The sequence below is a fragment of the Ipomoea nil genome, unplaced genomic scaffold (genome assembly GCF_001879475.1).
Source record: "Ipomoea nil cultivar Tokyo-kokei standard unplaced genomic scaffold, Asagao_1.1 scaffold2805, whole genome shotgun sequence".
NCBI classification, from domain to species: Eukaryota; Viridiplantae; Streptophyta; class Magnoliopsida; order Solanales; family Convolvulaceae; genus Ipomoea; species Ipomoea nil.
In genome coordinates, this window is record NW_017619233.1 from 4,145,803 (window position 1) to 4,162,962 (window position 17,160).

Here is a 17,160-nt window from a genome sequence, read left to right on the forward strand (position 1 = left end):
TGAGGTGCGAATCATATAATTGCTTGACTGATGCATTGACACGCGGTGAAGTTGACCCCACTACTCAAGGAAAGAGAATAATATTGCCTTCGAGTTTTACAGGTGGTGCTAGATACTTGATACAAAATTACCAGGACGCTATGGCGATATGTAGATGGATTGGCTATCCAGACCTTTTTATCACATGCACCTGCAACCCTAAGTGGCCTGAGGTACATCGTTTTTTGAAAGATCGAAAATTAAAACCAAAAGACCGTCCTGACATAATATATAGAGTTTTCAAAATGAAATTGGACGCTCTAATTTCATATTGCAGGAAGAACAAATTATTTGGAGCAGTCATTGGAGGTAAGTAAAGGCTACTATTTGGACCATTCGTTCAAATATGTATGTTTATATATTTTGCTCTATTTATAATTTTAATTTACATTTTTTTTGTTTGTCAATTAACCTCTAATTTTTAGTAATCATATTTTTCAACCAATATTTAGTAAAGTCCTAAACCAATTAAACTGGTTGAAACCAAAAAATAACAAAAGAAAAATATGAATAGACAAAAAATGTCTTTACTAAAAATAGAAAAAATTATGAGAAGGACTAAAAGTGTCCAAAAAACGATAGTCTAGGATGTAAAATGGTAAAAACAATAGTCTGGGACTAAATTTGGAATTGCCACCAAAGACAAGGGACATCCGGTGGAATTAACTCTATATATAAATTCACACAGATTGGCAGTATGTTTATTTAATGGTGCGGCAGATTAGCATTATGTATTTATGTGGAACTGTGGAAGCATGTCTATTTTTTTTTTCCTAATGAACTATGATAGATTGGCAATTTTGCAGTATGGGCAATGGGCATATGGCTATGACTTATTTAGTATTTTAGTGTATGTTTGTGAAGACGGAGTCGGTAATTTATCACTGTGATTGTGATTTTAGTACTTAGTACTATATGTTATTTAGTGTGTTTTGTGAAGCCTATGAAACATTTATTTAGTAATTTAGATAACTGTAATTCACTGTAAAATTATTTAATAATTATTGTAGATGGTGGTACATAGTCTCGATTACAATTATTGTAGATGGTGGTACATAGTCTCGATTACCGAAGATTATATGTGTATGTTTAATCGATTTCGGTCGGTTACATAGTATAGAAAAACACCATTGATTATTCGGTTATCGGCCGGTTATTGACCGTAACCAACCAATGCTCACCCCTAGTACCAAAGGGAGGTGATGGGTTGAACCTTGATGTAGACAATTAGGGTGACATTTGATGTAGTAGCTTGTATATGTAATATTCTCCTTCCTTTATAATAATAATAAAAAAAATGCTTGATGTCAAAGATAATACTCCGTAAAAAATAAAAATTATCATCTATGGAACAAGTTTAGGTGCTACAGAAGAAACAAGTCAACCACAATGCAGCAAATAGCAATTTAGTGCAACCATAACCAAAAGAATAGGACAATAGATCTGAATATATAGACACACATCTTTTGAAAGAAGCTGATCAAAATGGCAGTGAGCAATTCAAACTTCTGTAGACAAGCATCGATGAGGAGATGAATGTCACCGACCAAACCAGCCCCGTGGTGGCTGCACGTCCCCATCGTTCATTAACTTGTCCAAAACCACATTCAAGTCAACTGCCTGTCCATTATCTGTCAACTTTCTGACTGTTTCCTTCACCTGATCTCTTGGAAATCCCATGTGTGTCACTTTCTCCACTACATCATCAACAGGAACCCTGTTTCCAGAACCAACAGAACTCGAACTACCACCAACAGCAGAAGCAGTAGGAAGTGCTTGAGGTAATATCCTTGCAGTGGGTAGTTGTGGGTAGCCACTCCCACCACTCTGGCTCATGGTAGGAGGAAGTTGCTGTGATTTCCTTGGGGACCCACTTCCATACTGGGAAAAATACGGTTCTCCATGCCCAGATGACGGGCCATATGTACCAGAAAACCCTGGACCAGGTCTGTTAGATGGTAGCTCATACATGTTGGGAGCAGCTCCGTAGAACTGCTGTGGCAAAGCTCCACTAGATGGCAGAGAGGGTGGTTTGACGATATTTGGTGGAAAGCTCTGCTGTGGTATAAATGTTGGTTCTTCAGTATGATGGCCTAATGGGGGTTGATGTTGAGGTTGAGGTGGTTGAGATGGATTGACAGGTGGCAAAGAGAGGTGTGACTGAGGAGGCAGAGGCGGCTGAGAGTACTGTGGTTGAGGGGGTGACTGATATTGTTGTTGTGGTAGCGGAGGGGGCGATATCTGGAGCTGCTGTTGTAAAGGCATTTGATATTGCTGGCTCGGGATTTCAGGTGCAGGAATATAAGATTCTCGCGGTGGACCTGAAGAAATTTGGTTCAAGGATAATTGGTTAGGAAGCTGAGCCTGAGGCGGCAGGTTCTGTTGTGGAGGGTGTGGAGGAGCATCCAGTGGAGGAAGGGTTGGCAATGGCTGTTGAAGATTAGCAGGAAAATATTGTTGCTGGGGAGAATGTTGAGGCGCAGATGCAGCAGGCTGCAAAGAATCCATGGGAAGGGTGTTACGAGTATCCACCTTCTGCTCAACCTTAGAAACCTGCAGTTTAGCAACCTCCAGCTTGGCTTCTACTATTTCTTGTTTATCTCTTATCACTTGTACTTCGGTGTGCACCTGCAACCAATTTTTGATAGCCAATGCATAAATTACTGGTGAAAACAAAAACATAAATTCATGTAAAAAAATGTAATTGAGTCATTCCTTGAATAAACCAGAGTATAGATTTTCCATTCCATAAAATGGTATCACCAACATCTATAGAAAGCCTAGCATGCCCACATTTATGATGCATGAACAACATACTGATTACTGAAGTACTGTGCATGCAATTATCCCAATGGGTGCAATATGTTTATTACCTGAATCGACCTAACATCACAAGTTGAAAGGTTAATGGGGGAAAGAATGCAGATTGACTATACCTCTCTCATAATATTTTCTAGCTGTCTCAATTTCCCATCAGTGCCGCCAAAATTGTTACCAACAGACAATTTCAGATCATCCACAGAATTTTCAATCTGCCGTGTTCTTGTTTCTAATTGTGATATTCGCGCACTTACACCATCCAGCACATGTAGCAGGTTATCAGTATATTTCTTCATTGTGTGATCAATCTCAGACACCAAGGTTGAATCAAACCTACTTCCATCCTTCTCTACGATGACTTTGGCAGGTTCCATGGATTCAAGAGATCCATAATTCTGAAAAAAAAAAAAAAAGCATATATACTATCAGCACATAGATGCATATTATGATGCAGAAAAATCAGAAGCCTCCGTTCTCTACAAAAGAAAAAAGGGGTGTGGTTTCCTCCACGTATGCAGGGGATTTTATTTTGGAGGCACATATGATATCTAGAATCCAGGATGGAGATATGTTCTATGTAAGAAACATTAACAACTTGTCACTGAGAACAATCATATTACTTAGAAGATATCATCCAAGCATATGGCTTCATTGCTTTTTTTGTCTAGTTCAATCACAACAATCATCCTAGTGATTTTATGGTTAAGAGTACGCAGATTTGAAGGAAAATTATTACACAGTAATATAGTGCCATATCAATACTGCCTTAAACTTTATCATACCTTCTTGTCAGATGCACATGCAGTGACCAAAATACCTTACTATAGTCTTTATTCGAGAGAATAACCATTAACAGGTACTAATAATCACCAACACACAAAAATTACCAGCAACCACGTAAATCCAACTTCAGACGAAAAAACAAGCAAAGTGCAACTTGCAATAGAGATGAAACCGGATTATAACAGCAATTCTCTTAGTTGTTTATGTTAAAATAGCATAGCTTCGAGCTCATAACCAACTTTAAATTGAAAAGCATTCAATGTTCAGCCCATCGACATGAATAAGAATATAAGATCCTTTATTTGCACAATCGAATAGAAACCCTTTAAATTAATCAACAAAATAGGCAAATAGTGAAAAATCAAACTCCACTAAGACTCTAGAGAATCAGCAACACTCATCAAGTAAACCCTAAAAGTCAGAATTTCACACAAGACGTATTGTATCCTCACAAGCACACACACAAAGAGATAGGGAGGGAGGGTTTTACTCTGATGCCAGTGTTAGTTTTGGAATCGGCGGAATTCCAAGCTCTAGCTCCACCAACATTGCTGGAATCGGCGTTCGACATCGGCGGCGACGAAGATCCAATAGGGCGAATCGGATGGAATTCATAGCTCGGAACAATCTCCTCCTTAGCACCACTGCCGTTAACGTCCTGACGAGGGTTCACGAGATCGAGAAAATCAATTTTGTTGTTAGCAGTGATCGGCGAACTAGATAGATCCATGATCTGCTTATCCGTGAACTGCGATGGATTCATCGATTTGCGTATACGTATATATGCAGTAAGTATATATTTACATAAAGTATTATTTTTATTGTTTAAGGTAGCTAAGCCCAAAGAGAATTGAATTGGGATTTTGGGAGGTTTTGCCGTTTGCGTGTTGTTTGGAATAGCGTTACGATTGCTTCATTTTATTATTTTTCTTTTAATCTTTAAAATAAAGAAAAATTTATCAAATAGACTCACGAACTAAGGGTTTAAACGAATTGAATCTAGTCAAATATTTCACTATTCGATTCGAATTCGAATATTTGTATTCGTATTCGTTTAATATTCGAATCTCAAATTTGATTCGTATTTGATTTGATCAGTTTATTCGAATATATTCTATTCGACTCGAATATTCGAATTCGAATTGCCTAACTTAATCTTTTACAAAATTCTCTAATAAATTAAGATAAAATGTAATAAAAATTTATATTTAAATAGCATAAAATATTCGAATACTATTCGAATCGAATACACTCTAATTCGTATTCGAAAAATATTCGAATCGAAAAAAAGTATTCAAATTCGAATCACGAATCAAAATTTTTTTATTTGATTTGTTTACACCCATATCTCGAACTTTACCTTAAAAGTTAATTAGGCCCTTAAATTTTTTAAAGTTACAATTAGGTACATAAACATGTCATTTAGTTTATCAATACTCAATTACCTGACTTGTAATACCAGGTCACTGAAATTTCGACGATTATTCGACAATAAAAATCAAATAACGCAGACCAAGGCGTCGTCGACGAAGGCGTGGCCATCTCTGGCGACCAAATTGGTCGCCATCTCCCAGGGACGGAGAAGGCGGCCATTTTGGTTGCCATCTCCGTCGCTGGGAGATGGTGCGGAGATGGTGACCAAAATGGTCGCTTTCTCGGTCCTTGGGAGATGGCGCCCAGTTTGGTCTCCATTTCCAGTGTCCGTCTCTGGGAGATGGCTACGCCTTCTCCGGCGATGACTTGGTCTTCTTTGTCTGATTTTTATTGTTAGACAACAGTATGAATTTCAGTGACCTGGTATTACAGGTCATTAACAAGTAATTGGGTCTTAATGAACTAAATTGACATGTTTATGTACCTAATTACAACTTTAAAAAGATTGAGGACCTAATTGACTTTTCAAGTAAAGTACGATGTCTATTTGACCATTTTTCTTAAAATAATGATCGATCTCAGAGGTGATTTGTATACCAGAGTAAGAGTTACTATTTGTACTCCCAACTTTTGTTTTCTCTCACAAATTTTAGATGTAGACAACTTTGTATGGACCCACAAAATGAAAATGTCATATTCATGCTTGCCACATTAGAGGGTATAAATGATATGTGAAGTCGAATTTGAAAGTCCCCATAGTAGAACTCTCAGGATAACACACTCATCGACCGTGTCAATCAAGTGAATGGACGTGTGTTGGGTGAAAACTTGGAGTCTTGGATAATTAAATTTTTAGTAATCTTATTTCATAAATTTAAAAATTAAATGATCATGGACAAGTAAATTAAAAGTATTAAATATGATAATATCTACACTCGAAGAAAACCAACTAGTATTAACTCATATTTTATTGATAGTTTACAATACAAGCTGCATATTGTATATAACTTTGTTTCCCTAAAGTTAAGTAATTCCAAAGTTCCTACAATTCTAAAAATACAATAATCTATATTCTATGTTACTCTAATTCAAAGTAATACAATAATTTATATGATTAACTATAAATTCCTATTGGGCATATCATTCTCCACCTCTTTAAAAGCACCTTGCCCTCTTAGGGTAAATGTGAAAATGAGTATAGTCAGGTATGATACTGCTTGGTTGGGCCACTAGATCGGGACAAACAATTCTTGTAATAGTTTGTCTTGTAGCATACATTCTTATACCATGTGATGTCTCGTTTTGGAACATTTTGCGAGTTACTTTTACCATAAAGGTAAATTTTTTTTTTTTCAAATGCATTATTAGTGTAATAATTAATTCTTGAAATAACAAGAGATTTGATTTTGAGTGACAAGTTTAAACTAACACTATAAACTATTATTGTAGTTTTTATTGGCTCCTCTGCAACTAGTGGATATAAGAATCTATTAATTCATCAGCTTCTCAACAATGGGAAGAATATTAGGATTTAACTAATAATGAAATACTGTGATCTACTCACTCCTTGACAACTTATAGATTATTAGGAATGAATTGTAGTGACACAAACAAGTGAAACAACGATAGAGGCAAGCTCGGAGGTGGTGATGTCAATAGGTCCAGAAACCTTAGCTCAAGCCCTTAGTACAATATTTGTCATAAATATTCCAGGCATGAAGCGTCTATTTGGTTGCAACTGGGTCAACGATGCTTGTAAATAAAGTATACTAATAAAGTTTGAATTGTCTTACTATATATCATCCTTTAATATTTCAACATTTTGTATGACTCCTCTAGTCAGTGGCGGATCCAGAAAATAATATGAGTGGGGGCGTATTTAACTCCAGATCTCACTTCTAAGAAAAAATTGCATCTTTCACAATTCTGTGTGAAAATTTTTCGTCACAACTTTAGAATTGTCAATGAAAATATCAAACATCTATAATATAGTCCAAATACATTATAAATTATAATACAATATTTATGATAGACTACAAGATAGTCAATGACCTAGCCAAAACTATACTTGTTGACTACATTAAGTAAATGATTCACAAAAAAAGTAGATTTAAAAAATATTTAATTTATTGAATGATAAGAAGAGCTAAAGTAAAGAACAGAAGCTAAAATATACATGCAAAAAAATTAGAATTAAAAAGAATACATTTAATTTATTGAAGAGTGGAAAGAGTTAGTATAAAGATAAGAAGCTAAAAGCCTAAAACATATAAAATTGCTATTGGTAAGTTTCAAACTTGAGACACTTCATATTGCATTCAAGGTTCAATCCACTGATCTATTGAGCACTTTTATGATTTATACATATACTTACATATTAGAACTAAGAGTTGAGGGGGTGTGGCTCCGCCACTGCCTCTAGTAGAAAAACCCGATATTAAACTAACACATCTATTGGAGTGTTGTGTATGTCTCATATGTACTGGATGATAATAGGTGTCGGATGAAACAGGGTGAAGGGAGTGAATGTGATCGGAACGTATCAAAGTTCAAAACATACGCACCTTACTGAACCACATAAATATTGTCGTTATTTATTTTTCTTTCATTATTATCGTTTATTATTCTCGTCAATCTCAACATGGGAATAATGGAATATACATAACTAATAAGAAACATACAATGTGAGATGTACTGCATTATATTTCAGTTTTTTTAATCGTCAAGAAACTAATCTATCAAATCATGGCATTGCTCCAATTTTCTGCACATTAAAAAGCTTTGGCAATTTTCTCAAAAAAAAAAAAAAAAAAAAAAAAAAAAAAAAAAAGCTTTGGCAAATGTTTAATTATGGTGGATGTCCGAATAGCTCAAAAGATTCGAGCAGCTACAAGATTGGAAGGACATTGGCTTCTTGCACCTTAAAAAGTTTCAGGCACAAAGTATAGGATTCATGTCATTAATGAAAGTCACAATTGAAACCTTCAAAACTCTATGAAAACAACTCATTGATACTAATGGTCCTGGTTTAAATAAATGTGAAAAGCACATTTTCGATGATTGATAATGAAAATTGTAACAATAGCTATCTTTATGATTGGGCTATCCTAACTCGAGCTCTTGATGTGAAGGATAATTGGATTGTATAAATTATTACATGAGTGATTTGAATGCTGCAAAAGACCATATACATATTTAAGACTGCTATTATCCCTGCAAATTTAGGATTGGCAAGACGACATGAAAGAGAGAGAAACTTTTTTTTTAAAAAAAATATTTAATGCCAAAGTGTATTGCAAGGAGAGAGGAAATTGGCAAAATTAGCAAATGGAAAGAGAATTGACAAATGACAACTTTTTGTACCTATATTGGTTATAGGCGGTAGTTTTTGCTGCCAACCATTTGACCTTTTGTTTTTTTTATTATTATTATTATATTTTTAATATTATTTTATTATTATATTTATAATATAATATGAAAGTGGAACAATTTTTCAAAGTGAGAGACATTTGCAGGAATGTAGAGTAAATAGTGTAGAATTTACAAATTTGATAATGTGAAAGTGAGACTCATTTTAAAAAGTGAGAGATATTTGCTGAGATAAGGATAGTCTAAGCTACCCGTACAATACAATATGCAAATATATGATTATATTTCTATTTACTCATAGACTTGCACACCCCATTGGCCTTAAAACTTGGCGCCATGCTACTAACAAATATAAATCACCCAGCTTGACTTGTGTAATGGTGCTAGATTGATTGTGACTATTTAGTAGCGCATACCATAGAAGTAAAAATTTTGTTTGGCACACAATTGCTAAGGGCCTAAGGCATTGGTTCTCCAGCTTTCATTGACACCGTCACATCCGAGACTATATTTTAGTTTCAAAGGAAACAAATTCCACTCATGTTATCATATGCCATGATCATCAATAAAAGTTGGAAGAATAAAAGTTGAAAAACACTTTCTCACATTGGGTTGTTATTGAAAAAAATTAGTCTTTAATCATTAGTCAGTAGCGAGTTTGTAGAGGGAGGGTCGGATTGGACCGACCTGACGGGCTAAGTCCGTTTCGACAGTTCTATAATTGAGGGACCGAGTCATCACTACGGGTATAACTCAAAGACCAAAAATATCATTTTTCCTTTATATTTTTAAGGGTTAATACCACAAATGGTCATCTGACTATTGGGGTAGTACTCCCTTTAGTCATCGACTTTCAATTTGACCAAAACACATACCTCGACTTTCATTTTTGACCACAAATAGTTCTCCGTTAGTTTTTCTGTTAAGTGAGTGTTCAATTTAAGAGTATTATTGTCAAGAGAATTAAAAGACAAAGATCATATATAGAGGGTAGTTCTCGTATTTTGTTTCATCTGCCCATGCTAATCAGGCGACTGAAGCTAGCATGACCCTTGCTGCTTTAATTTTCTTTGTGTTTGTTGTCTTCTTCAATTCGCCCCATAACATTTACTCCGTATATAGTTATGTTTTTAGTACCTAATTAACACTCTTGTCATGATAGTCATGGTGAATTGTGGGGTGAATATAGATCCAATTCGTATATATTATCACATATATTATATTGATTTCATTAGAAGGATGGGAAAAGAAAATATAGAAATTGTGATTTGTGATTCTCTTTTCTTAGGACCAATTGATGTATGTCAAGAGTAACAAAGAATACAAGTATAGCATTACTTGATTTATAATTTATTTATTTTGAATAAAACTGGAAGGGGAACACCCATAAGCACACTTGATTTATAATTAATGCTGCATTAGCATGGGAATGCTGCATTCCCACCGCATTTCCGAATTGCAGCATCAAGAAAGGTATCTTAAATGGACTTGTTGTTAACTATTTTATTTTTTTCTTTGATTTGACAACAATACCCTTAAATTTACACTCACAGAACAACTAACAGAAAACTATTTGTGGTCAAAAATGAAATTCGAGATATGTGTTTTGGTCGAATTAAAAGTCAATGAGTAAAAAGTACTACCCAATAGTCAAAATACCATTTGTGGTATTAACTTTATTTTTAATATTAAATTATTATTAATCACGAAGTATTTATTTATACTTATAACGTTATTAATAATAAAATAATAATAAAAAAATTAATAACAACAACAATAATAAATTGTAAAATTAATTTAAGACTTATAAATAAGTAAATAACACAATATACTTATACCTTCATATTTCGTTTTATATATAATCGGCTATGATAAACCACCAATTTACCAAACACCTTTTTGTAATCTATTAATAATTTAATACGTTCAACTAATGAGAACAATTGACACAATCAGCTAACAATTAAATACCAACTAAACCAATCATCTATTAGCTAATTACCAAAACACCCATATATAAAACCAAGGGAGGGATAGATGATGGTGATTAAAGCGCCAAAGAAACGAGCGCGGACAATTGCTGTTTGAACGAAGAAGTGAGAAGTGAGAAGGTGTATTTAATTTACATACAAGCAGTGTATATGTTCCTCTCAATTCTCTCTCTACTTTCTTACATTTTTCTCTCCGCGCCACCGCCGGCTCAATACACTCTGTCCGGAAACCTAGCTCCGAAGCTGATTACTCCTTCGTCTCTTCACTCGAGAAGTTCCTAGCAAAATCTCAGCGATCTCGATAGTCCTGTTCATCGTTTGATCGAGCAGGTACGCTTGGTTCGTTATCATTGTGAATTACAGGTTTTGATTGCAATTTCCAATCGGAAGTTTATAAAACATTTTTGTTTTTTCTCCAGATTTTGTTGTGTAGTGTGAACAAAGGCCTTAGTGGTAGATTGAGGGGGACAGCATCTGTTGCTTTGAGTTGACAATTAAATAATCTTCGTTATGGATGCTTATTCGTTAAAGTCCGTGCAGGAGTTACCTGCTATGTTTCGTTCAGTTTTCAGTTTCAGGTATGTGTGTTGAGTTGTATGATGATTGTGTATGTATTTGATGCCAATTTCTCCTTTGATGACGTCAGATTTGAGAATCTGTAGACACATTCTCAATTCTGTACTTGTCCTAAAGTATTGCTCATTACATGTTTCCTAGCACAAAACAATTTACAAGTATGCTATACATCCGCTTGTACATGCAGGTATTTTAACTCCTTGCAGAGTGAATGCTTTCCCGCTTGTTTCCTCTCAGACGTGAACATGGTTATATCGGCGCCTACTGGAAGTGGGAAAACAGTGCTTTTTGAACTATGCATTTTGAGGCTTCTCTCAAGGTTCATATCCACTGAGGGCAAATTTATACATGTCAAGGGGTCTCTGAAGACAGTAAGTTCCTTACATAAAGCTGTTCAGTAGGAATTTTCTTGTGTTTAATATTTTTACTTTGACAAACACCAGAGCTTTTTTTCCTTGATTAATATTTGCAGTCATCAGTACTAGTACACTACCCCTGGCCTTTCTCATAACATCATGCTAGTATTGGTGTTTCATGTATATTTCTTTCCTTGGTGCCTCAGTGCTTTTCTCTTTCTTTCTTGTGGTTTAAAGGTCTATGTGGCTCCTTCAAAAGCTTTGGTACAAGAGAAGCTGCGGGATTGGAACCAAAAACTTGGTTCATGGGGAATAAATTGCCTGGAGCTGACCGGGGATAATGAATACTACAACAATAAGGATATTCAGGATGCTGACATAATTCTTACTACTCCTGAGGTCAAATGTTGATGACAGTTCATTTATATTCTGTGCTTTGATTGCTTTGTAAATTTATGGAGTAACTGTCATGTTCAGTAATCATCAGTGCTCACTGTGAATCTGTGATTACTCCAGAAGTTTGATGCTGTGACTCGATATCGCATTAAAGACGGAGGCCTGAGCTTTTTCAGTGACATTGCTCTGGTGCTTATTGATGAAGTCCATTTGTTGAACGATCCTCGTGGAGCAGCTTTGGAGGCAGTAGTTAGCAGGATCAAAATGCTCTCTTGCATTTCTGAAATGAAATTGAGTCCTCTAGCCCATGTTCGTTTTCTAGCTGTATCAGCTACAATTCCAAATATTAATGACCTTGGTAACTATAATTTTAACATTTTTTTTCTATGAGCATGATTACAATTCAAATTTGAGTGACTTTAGTGATAGTTAACACAATAATCACTTACAGTAATATTTTATATTCTGCAGCGGAGTGGCTTATGGTTCCTAACGAAGGAATTAAAAAGTAAATAAAATTGGTATCACATGATGGGTATATTTCTTGTTACATTGAGAGACTACCTAACTGTTGCTGTGTGCTGTACATTGTTTTGTCAGGTTTGGTGAAGAAATGAGACCAGTAAAGTTGACAACCAAAGTTTTTGGTATATAAATGTCTTGACAAGGAAATATATTCATTGCTGTGAGCTTCTTTCTTTCTGTTTAAGAGATCAACAGCAAAAAATGTTTTTATTTTTTATAGGCTATACTCCAGCAAAAAATGACTTCCTATTTGAAAAGGTATGTACTTGTAGAGGTTTCCCCATTTGACTTTTAGTTTGTTCCACTGCCCATCTCATTGACTGAAATTGTACATTCCCCTACCCAACCTGTTTTTGTAAATTGAAGATATATTATCTTGACAAGCTATTAGAATTTCAACTATTATGCAATATGCATCATAGCCCTTGGTAGTTTACTGATCATATTTTACTGTTTATTCTCCAGCGCCTTCAGAACTACATATTTGGTAAGCACAAAGAATCTATATTTATCATTATTTTTTTGTTGGAAAAATTGTAATTTATGCCCCTCACATGCCAATTATCAATGTCACCCCTGAATTTTAGTGGTGTAAATGTTGTACCTCAATTTTCAAAACATGACATATATTACCCCTCCCCTAATAGGAAGAAGGAGAAACATTGTTGTCGGTGGAAGGAGAACAAACAAAGAAAGAAAAATGGAGGAAAAAAAACATGTTCTTTGAACAGGGAAAATGGCGGGTAACCACATTTACACCACTAATAATTTAGGGGAGGGGCAATATATGTCACGTTTTGAAAATTGAGGGGCAACATTTACACCACTAATAATTCAGGAGTGACATTGATAATTGATATATTTGTGAGGGGCATAAATTACAATTTTCCCTTTTCTGTTTTCCTATGGGCATCTATGCTTCAGTTTGACTCTCTCTCTCTCTCTCTCTCTCCCTCTCTCTCTCTCTCTCTCACACACACACACACACACACACACACACACACATATATATATATATATATATATATATATATATATATATATATTGGTATAGTTATCTAAATAAAGGAATTTGTTTGCAGATATTCTCATGCAACATTCAAGAGGCAAATCTGCGCTTGTCTTCTGCTCAACCAGAAAAGGAGCACAAGAGACTGCACAACGACTCACGCAAGCAGCAATGAATTTTGGGCATTCAAATCCTTTCATCAAAAGCAGAGAACAGCAAGATAGGTTGAGAGAAGCTTCGCTCTCATGCAGTGATAAACAAATGCAATCTTATATTCCTTATGGTGGTATGAACTTCTCAATATTTCTTCTTTCTCAAACCAACAAGCATGGGCACATGGCCTGCTGATCATATTTTGTTATTTTTGGTTTGAGTGCTGTTGGTTGGTTTGGCGGTGTGGAAGGAGGTGGGGGCTTGATATATCATCGAAGGAACATGTTTAACAGACTATGTGCATTGTGCAGTTGGCTACCACAATGGTGGACTTTCCTTGAAGGATCGCAACCTTATTGAAGGCCTCTTTCTGAACAGTGATCTTCAAGTTCTATGCACCACAAATACTCTTGCCCAAGGAGTTAATCTACCAGCACATACAGTTGTAATCAAGTCAACACAGCACTTGTATGTGCAGAATTTATTCTTCCAATTGGTCACAGCTTTTATGCCCGGTTTGTATCCTAATCCACAATTTTGATTCTTGGCAGCAACCAGGAGAAGGGTCTTTACATGGAATATGACAGGTCAATGATCCTGCAGGTATGCAACTGATCCTAGAACACTTCAGAAAGAAATGTCTGTAATTGCAGTTGACCATGACATGTGAGCACTAGTAAACCCCAAAATGTATATCACGGATATACTTTATTTTTGTACCTGCTAAAACCCATTATTCTTGAATGAGAAATGGCTTAGTGGCTTCTAATACAAAGGAAAATGACTTCAATTATGCAGATGTGTGGAAGAGCAGGCCGTCCACAATTTGATGACGCAGGAGTGGTTGTAATCATGACCAGAAAAGAAACTGTGAGTTCCCTCTTGTTTGTTGCTAATAATATATGATGCCATCAAATATCTGTAGTCTGCATTAGTTATTTTCTCAATTTTGCATTTATAACTGTGCAGTTTATAATTGCTTTTTAGGTACACTTGTATGAGAACCTACTAAACGGATGTGAACTGGTCGAATCACAGTATGCAGTTCTTAATGTCCCTGCATGGTGCCTTCAAAACACTCAATAATTAGCTAATGGGGCCTATTAATAAGTTGTTGATGTGCGTTCATGCTATGTTTAGATTACTTCCATGCATTACGGAGCACTTAACTGCACAGATTGTTCAACTGACAGTGTCAGATATTACAAAGGCAATCGAATGGATGAAATGCTCATATTTGTATGTGAGAATGAAAAAGGCACGTTCTTCTGCTCATAGCAAGGATATGTTACTAGTTCCTAATTTTTTTTGTGCCAAATTGGATGATCGATACTTTATAATGTGAAAACCAGAATCCTGAGAATTATGCAATGCCAAAGCTGCTAGCCAGTAACAACATAGAAAGGCATCTGCAAGGTATCTATTGGTTACCATGTAAAATGATTTAGGTTCCCTTATGCTTACTTATTGATGACTTTTTTCCCCAGAGATATGTGTCAAGAAGGTGAATGAGTTGTCACGGTACCAAATGATATGGACTGATGAGGATGGTTTCCTCTTAAAGCCTCTTGGTAATGAACTAAAAATGCAGTTTTATGCATTATCGATGTCAAACAAGTCTAATTTCTTTGTTTTGTTGCTTGCAGAGCCTGCGAAGTTAATGACAAAATACTATCTGAAATTTGACACAATGAAACACATTATGCGGGCATCTGCAAACTGTAGCATAGAAGATGCACTTCATATTATTTGCCATGCTGAGGAGATTGCTTGTATCTACTCGACTACTCATACTTCATATACCATGCATGGGTAATTAATATGTGACTAATGAATCTCTTGTAAATGTGAAATGAAGGGATACAACTCAGGCGCAATGAGAAGAAGCTTTTGAATGACATAAACAATGATAAAAATAATCGGCTTCGTTTTCACATCCTCGGGGACAAAAATAAGAGGAAAAAACGGATCCAAACCAGAGAAGAGAAGATATTTATTTTAGCAAATGACTGCCTGACTGGGGATCCTTTAGTGCATGAGTTATCAATGACCCAGGTTTTGTTGCTTCAGAGATGTTACTTTAAAGTGGTTGACATAAAACCTTTAATTTATAGACATATGTGCCTTGATGTAGGACATGAATTCTATATGCACAAATGGATGCAGAATTGCAAAGTGCATGAAAGAGTACTTTGTATACAAGAAAAACTACATAGGAGCTTTGAGTTCAGCACTTCTTGCCAAATGTTTGCATCAAAAAGTATGGGATGACAGTCCATACTTACTGAAGCAATTACCTGGCATTGGAATGGTCACAGCAAAGGTATGTAGCTTAACACATTATTTGAAGTATTTATTTTCTTTAAGAGTACTTGGCTCATATGCTCATCTTTGTTGTGCTTTGATGAAATTCCTCAGGCACTGAATTCCATGGGTGTAAAGTCTTTTGAGGCCCTTGCCGATGCTGATCCAAGAAAGATTGAGATGGTTACTGGTCGTAAATATCCATTTGGAAACCATATAAAAGGGTCATTGTTATCACTTCCACCAAAAATAGAGATGGAAGTAAAGGAAACTGAGAGCCAAAGACAAGGTAAGTCCAAGGTTGTCATAACATTGACAAGGATGTCTCAGCCTGCATTAATGACTAAAGGATACTATGCCGATCTGGTACGTCATCCAGGGATTATGCATTACCTCGGTTACCTCCACATGATATTTTATTTTAATTTTCGTCTTCGGTATCATAGCTTTACATGCCAGTTTTGTAATTGAAAATTATCTCACAGGTGGTTGGCTTGGAAGAAGGTAACCTGATTCTATTTCATGAAAAGATAAGGTAATGCAGAACTGCTTTACAGTAAGATCCTATTGATATATGCTATGTAAAGCCTTAATCATTCAAGACAGACAAGTTTTTTTTTACATAGCATAGGGTACACTAGTGCTGTTTTTCCCTGAGCATTGAATCTGACATCTACCCTTGAAGAAAAAGAAAAAGCAACCAAGAAAAAATAGCGCTGCTGACCTGAGTCTTTCTTTAAGAACACTCCTAGCTGATAATGAGCAGTCAGGAATACCTTTGTCCGTGACTGAGTCAATATATAATGTAACTGTTTAAATTTTTTGTCCTCCAGTTTGTCACCTTTCAATTTTACATTTAAATTTCAAGAGAAATCCATACCTATTTATATGTATCTAAAATCCTTCTTTCCTTGCTGCAGAGTGCATGACTTTCCAAGGTAATCTTTGGTCCTGACATTTTCATTCAATAAGTGCAAAAGCTCGTGACAGCTCACCTTATTTGTCATAATTTTGATAAGCTCATATTGTTAGTTTTCTTTGATAGCCCATATAGTGCAACAGTTATAGTGCCCAACCCTCAGAAAAGGAAGCTGACTGTGAAAGCAGATCTGATATTTGATGAATTCAGTAAATTTCTCTGGCATCTAAATGATAAGACACCAGTTTGTATATAGATATGATGATATTCTTCTAAAACATTCATTTTGTTGTCTGTCCAGTTGGTGTCGATATTCATCAGAAGGTTACAGTGATGAAGGAGATGAACCAGCATATTAGTAATAAACACAAAACAAGACAGAATCCCTCCTGTCAATTGAAGGATGCATATATGCTAGAAGATAAGAAGGATTCTACTTCTGAAGCTCCAATTCAAGAGCCAATCAATGTAGATGAATCTGAAGGTTTTTTTGACATGTAAGTGCTGATCTTTGACTCTGTTAAATGGGGCTATAGTCTAATTGTA

General features: G+C 35.5%; 2 protein-coding genes across 8 annotated transcripts in view; one reads left to right on the forward strand and one right to left on the reverse strand.

The window, feature by feature from the left end:
- Positions 1-1,340: 1,340 nt before the first annotated feature.
- Positions 1,341-4,574, reverse strand: LOC109158255 (putative uncharacterized protein DDB_G0294196). The gene is made up of 3 exons (XM_019306156.1): positions 4,133-4,574; positions 2,976-3,254; positions 1,341-2,667 (listed from the first exon to the last, which is right to left on the reverse strand). The coding sequence occupies exons 1-3, from the start codon at positions 4,403-4,405 to the stop codon at positions 1,579-1,581; spliced, it is 1,641 nt and encodes a 546-aa protein (XP_019161701.1). The 5' UTR covers positions 4,406-4,574; the 3' UTR covers positions 1,341-1,578.
- A 5,925-nt stretch (positions 4,575-10,499) lies between these two features.
- Positions 10,500-17,160, forward strand: part of LOC109158131 (DExH-box ATP-dependent RNA helicase DExH17) — a 31,890-nt gene continuing 25,229 nt past the window's right edge. For 3 of the 7 annotated variants that reach the window (XM_019305962.1, XM_019305963.1, XM_019305964.1), the window contains exons 1-25: positions 10,500-10,706; positions 10,796-10,954; positions 11,140-11,323; positions 11,546-11,707; positions 11,825-12,062; positions 12,176-12,212; positions 12,305-12,351; positions 12,450-12,487; positions 12,695-12,716; positions 13,312-13,524; positions 13,703-13,859; positions 13,943-13,994; positions 14,190-14,261; positions 14,379-14,428; positions 14,532-14,649; positions 14,744-14,807; positions 14,879-14,962; positions 15,038-15,163; positions 15,250-15,446; positions 15,526-15,714; positions 15,810-16,061; positions 16,181-16,230; positions 16,616-16,633; positions 16,741-16,823; positions 16,916-17,111. In XM_019305962.1, coding sequence (XP_019161507.1) covers positions 10,887-10,954; positions 11,140-11,323; positions 11,546-11,707; positions 11,825-12,062; positions 12,176-12,212; positions 12,305-12,351; positions 12,450-12,487; positions 12,695-12,716; positions 13,312-13,524; positions 13,703-13,859; positions 13,943-13,994; positions 14,190-14,261; positions 14,379-14,428; positions 14,532-14,649; positions 14,744-14,807; positions 14,879-14,962; positions 15,038-15,163; positions 15,250-15,446; positions 15,526-15,714; positions 15,810-16,061; positions 16,181-16,230; positions 16,616-16,633; positions 16,741-16,823; positions 16,916-17,111 — 2,717 coding nt within the window. In that variant the 5' untranslated portion in view covers positions 10,500-10,706; positions 10,796-10,886. Of the gene's footprint in view, positions 10,707-10,795; positions 10,955-11,139; positions 11,324-11,545; positions 11,708-11,824; positions 12,063-12,175; positions 12,213-12,304; positions 12,352-12,449; positions 12,488-12,694; positions 12,717-13,311; positions 13,525-13,702; positions 13,860-13,942; positions 13,995-14,189; positions 14,262-14,378; positions 14,429-14,531; positions 14,650-14,743; positions 14,808-14,878; positions 14,963-15,037; positions 15,164-15,249; positions 15,447-15,525; positions 15,715-15,809; positions 16,062-16,180; positions 16,231-16,615; positions 16,634-16,740; positions 16,824-16,915; positions 17,112-17,160 lie in introns of those variants that run through there. The other 4 variants (XM_019305959.1, XM_019305960.1, XR_002050313.1 and 1 more) reach the window with 3 other exon arrangements.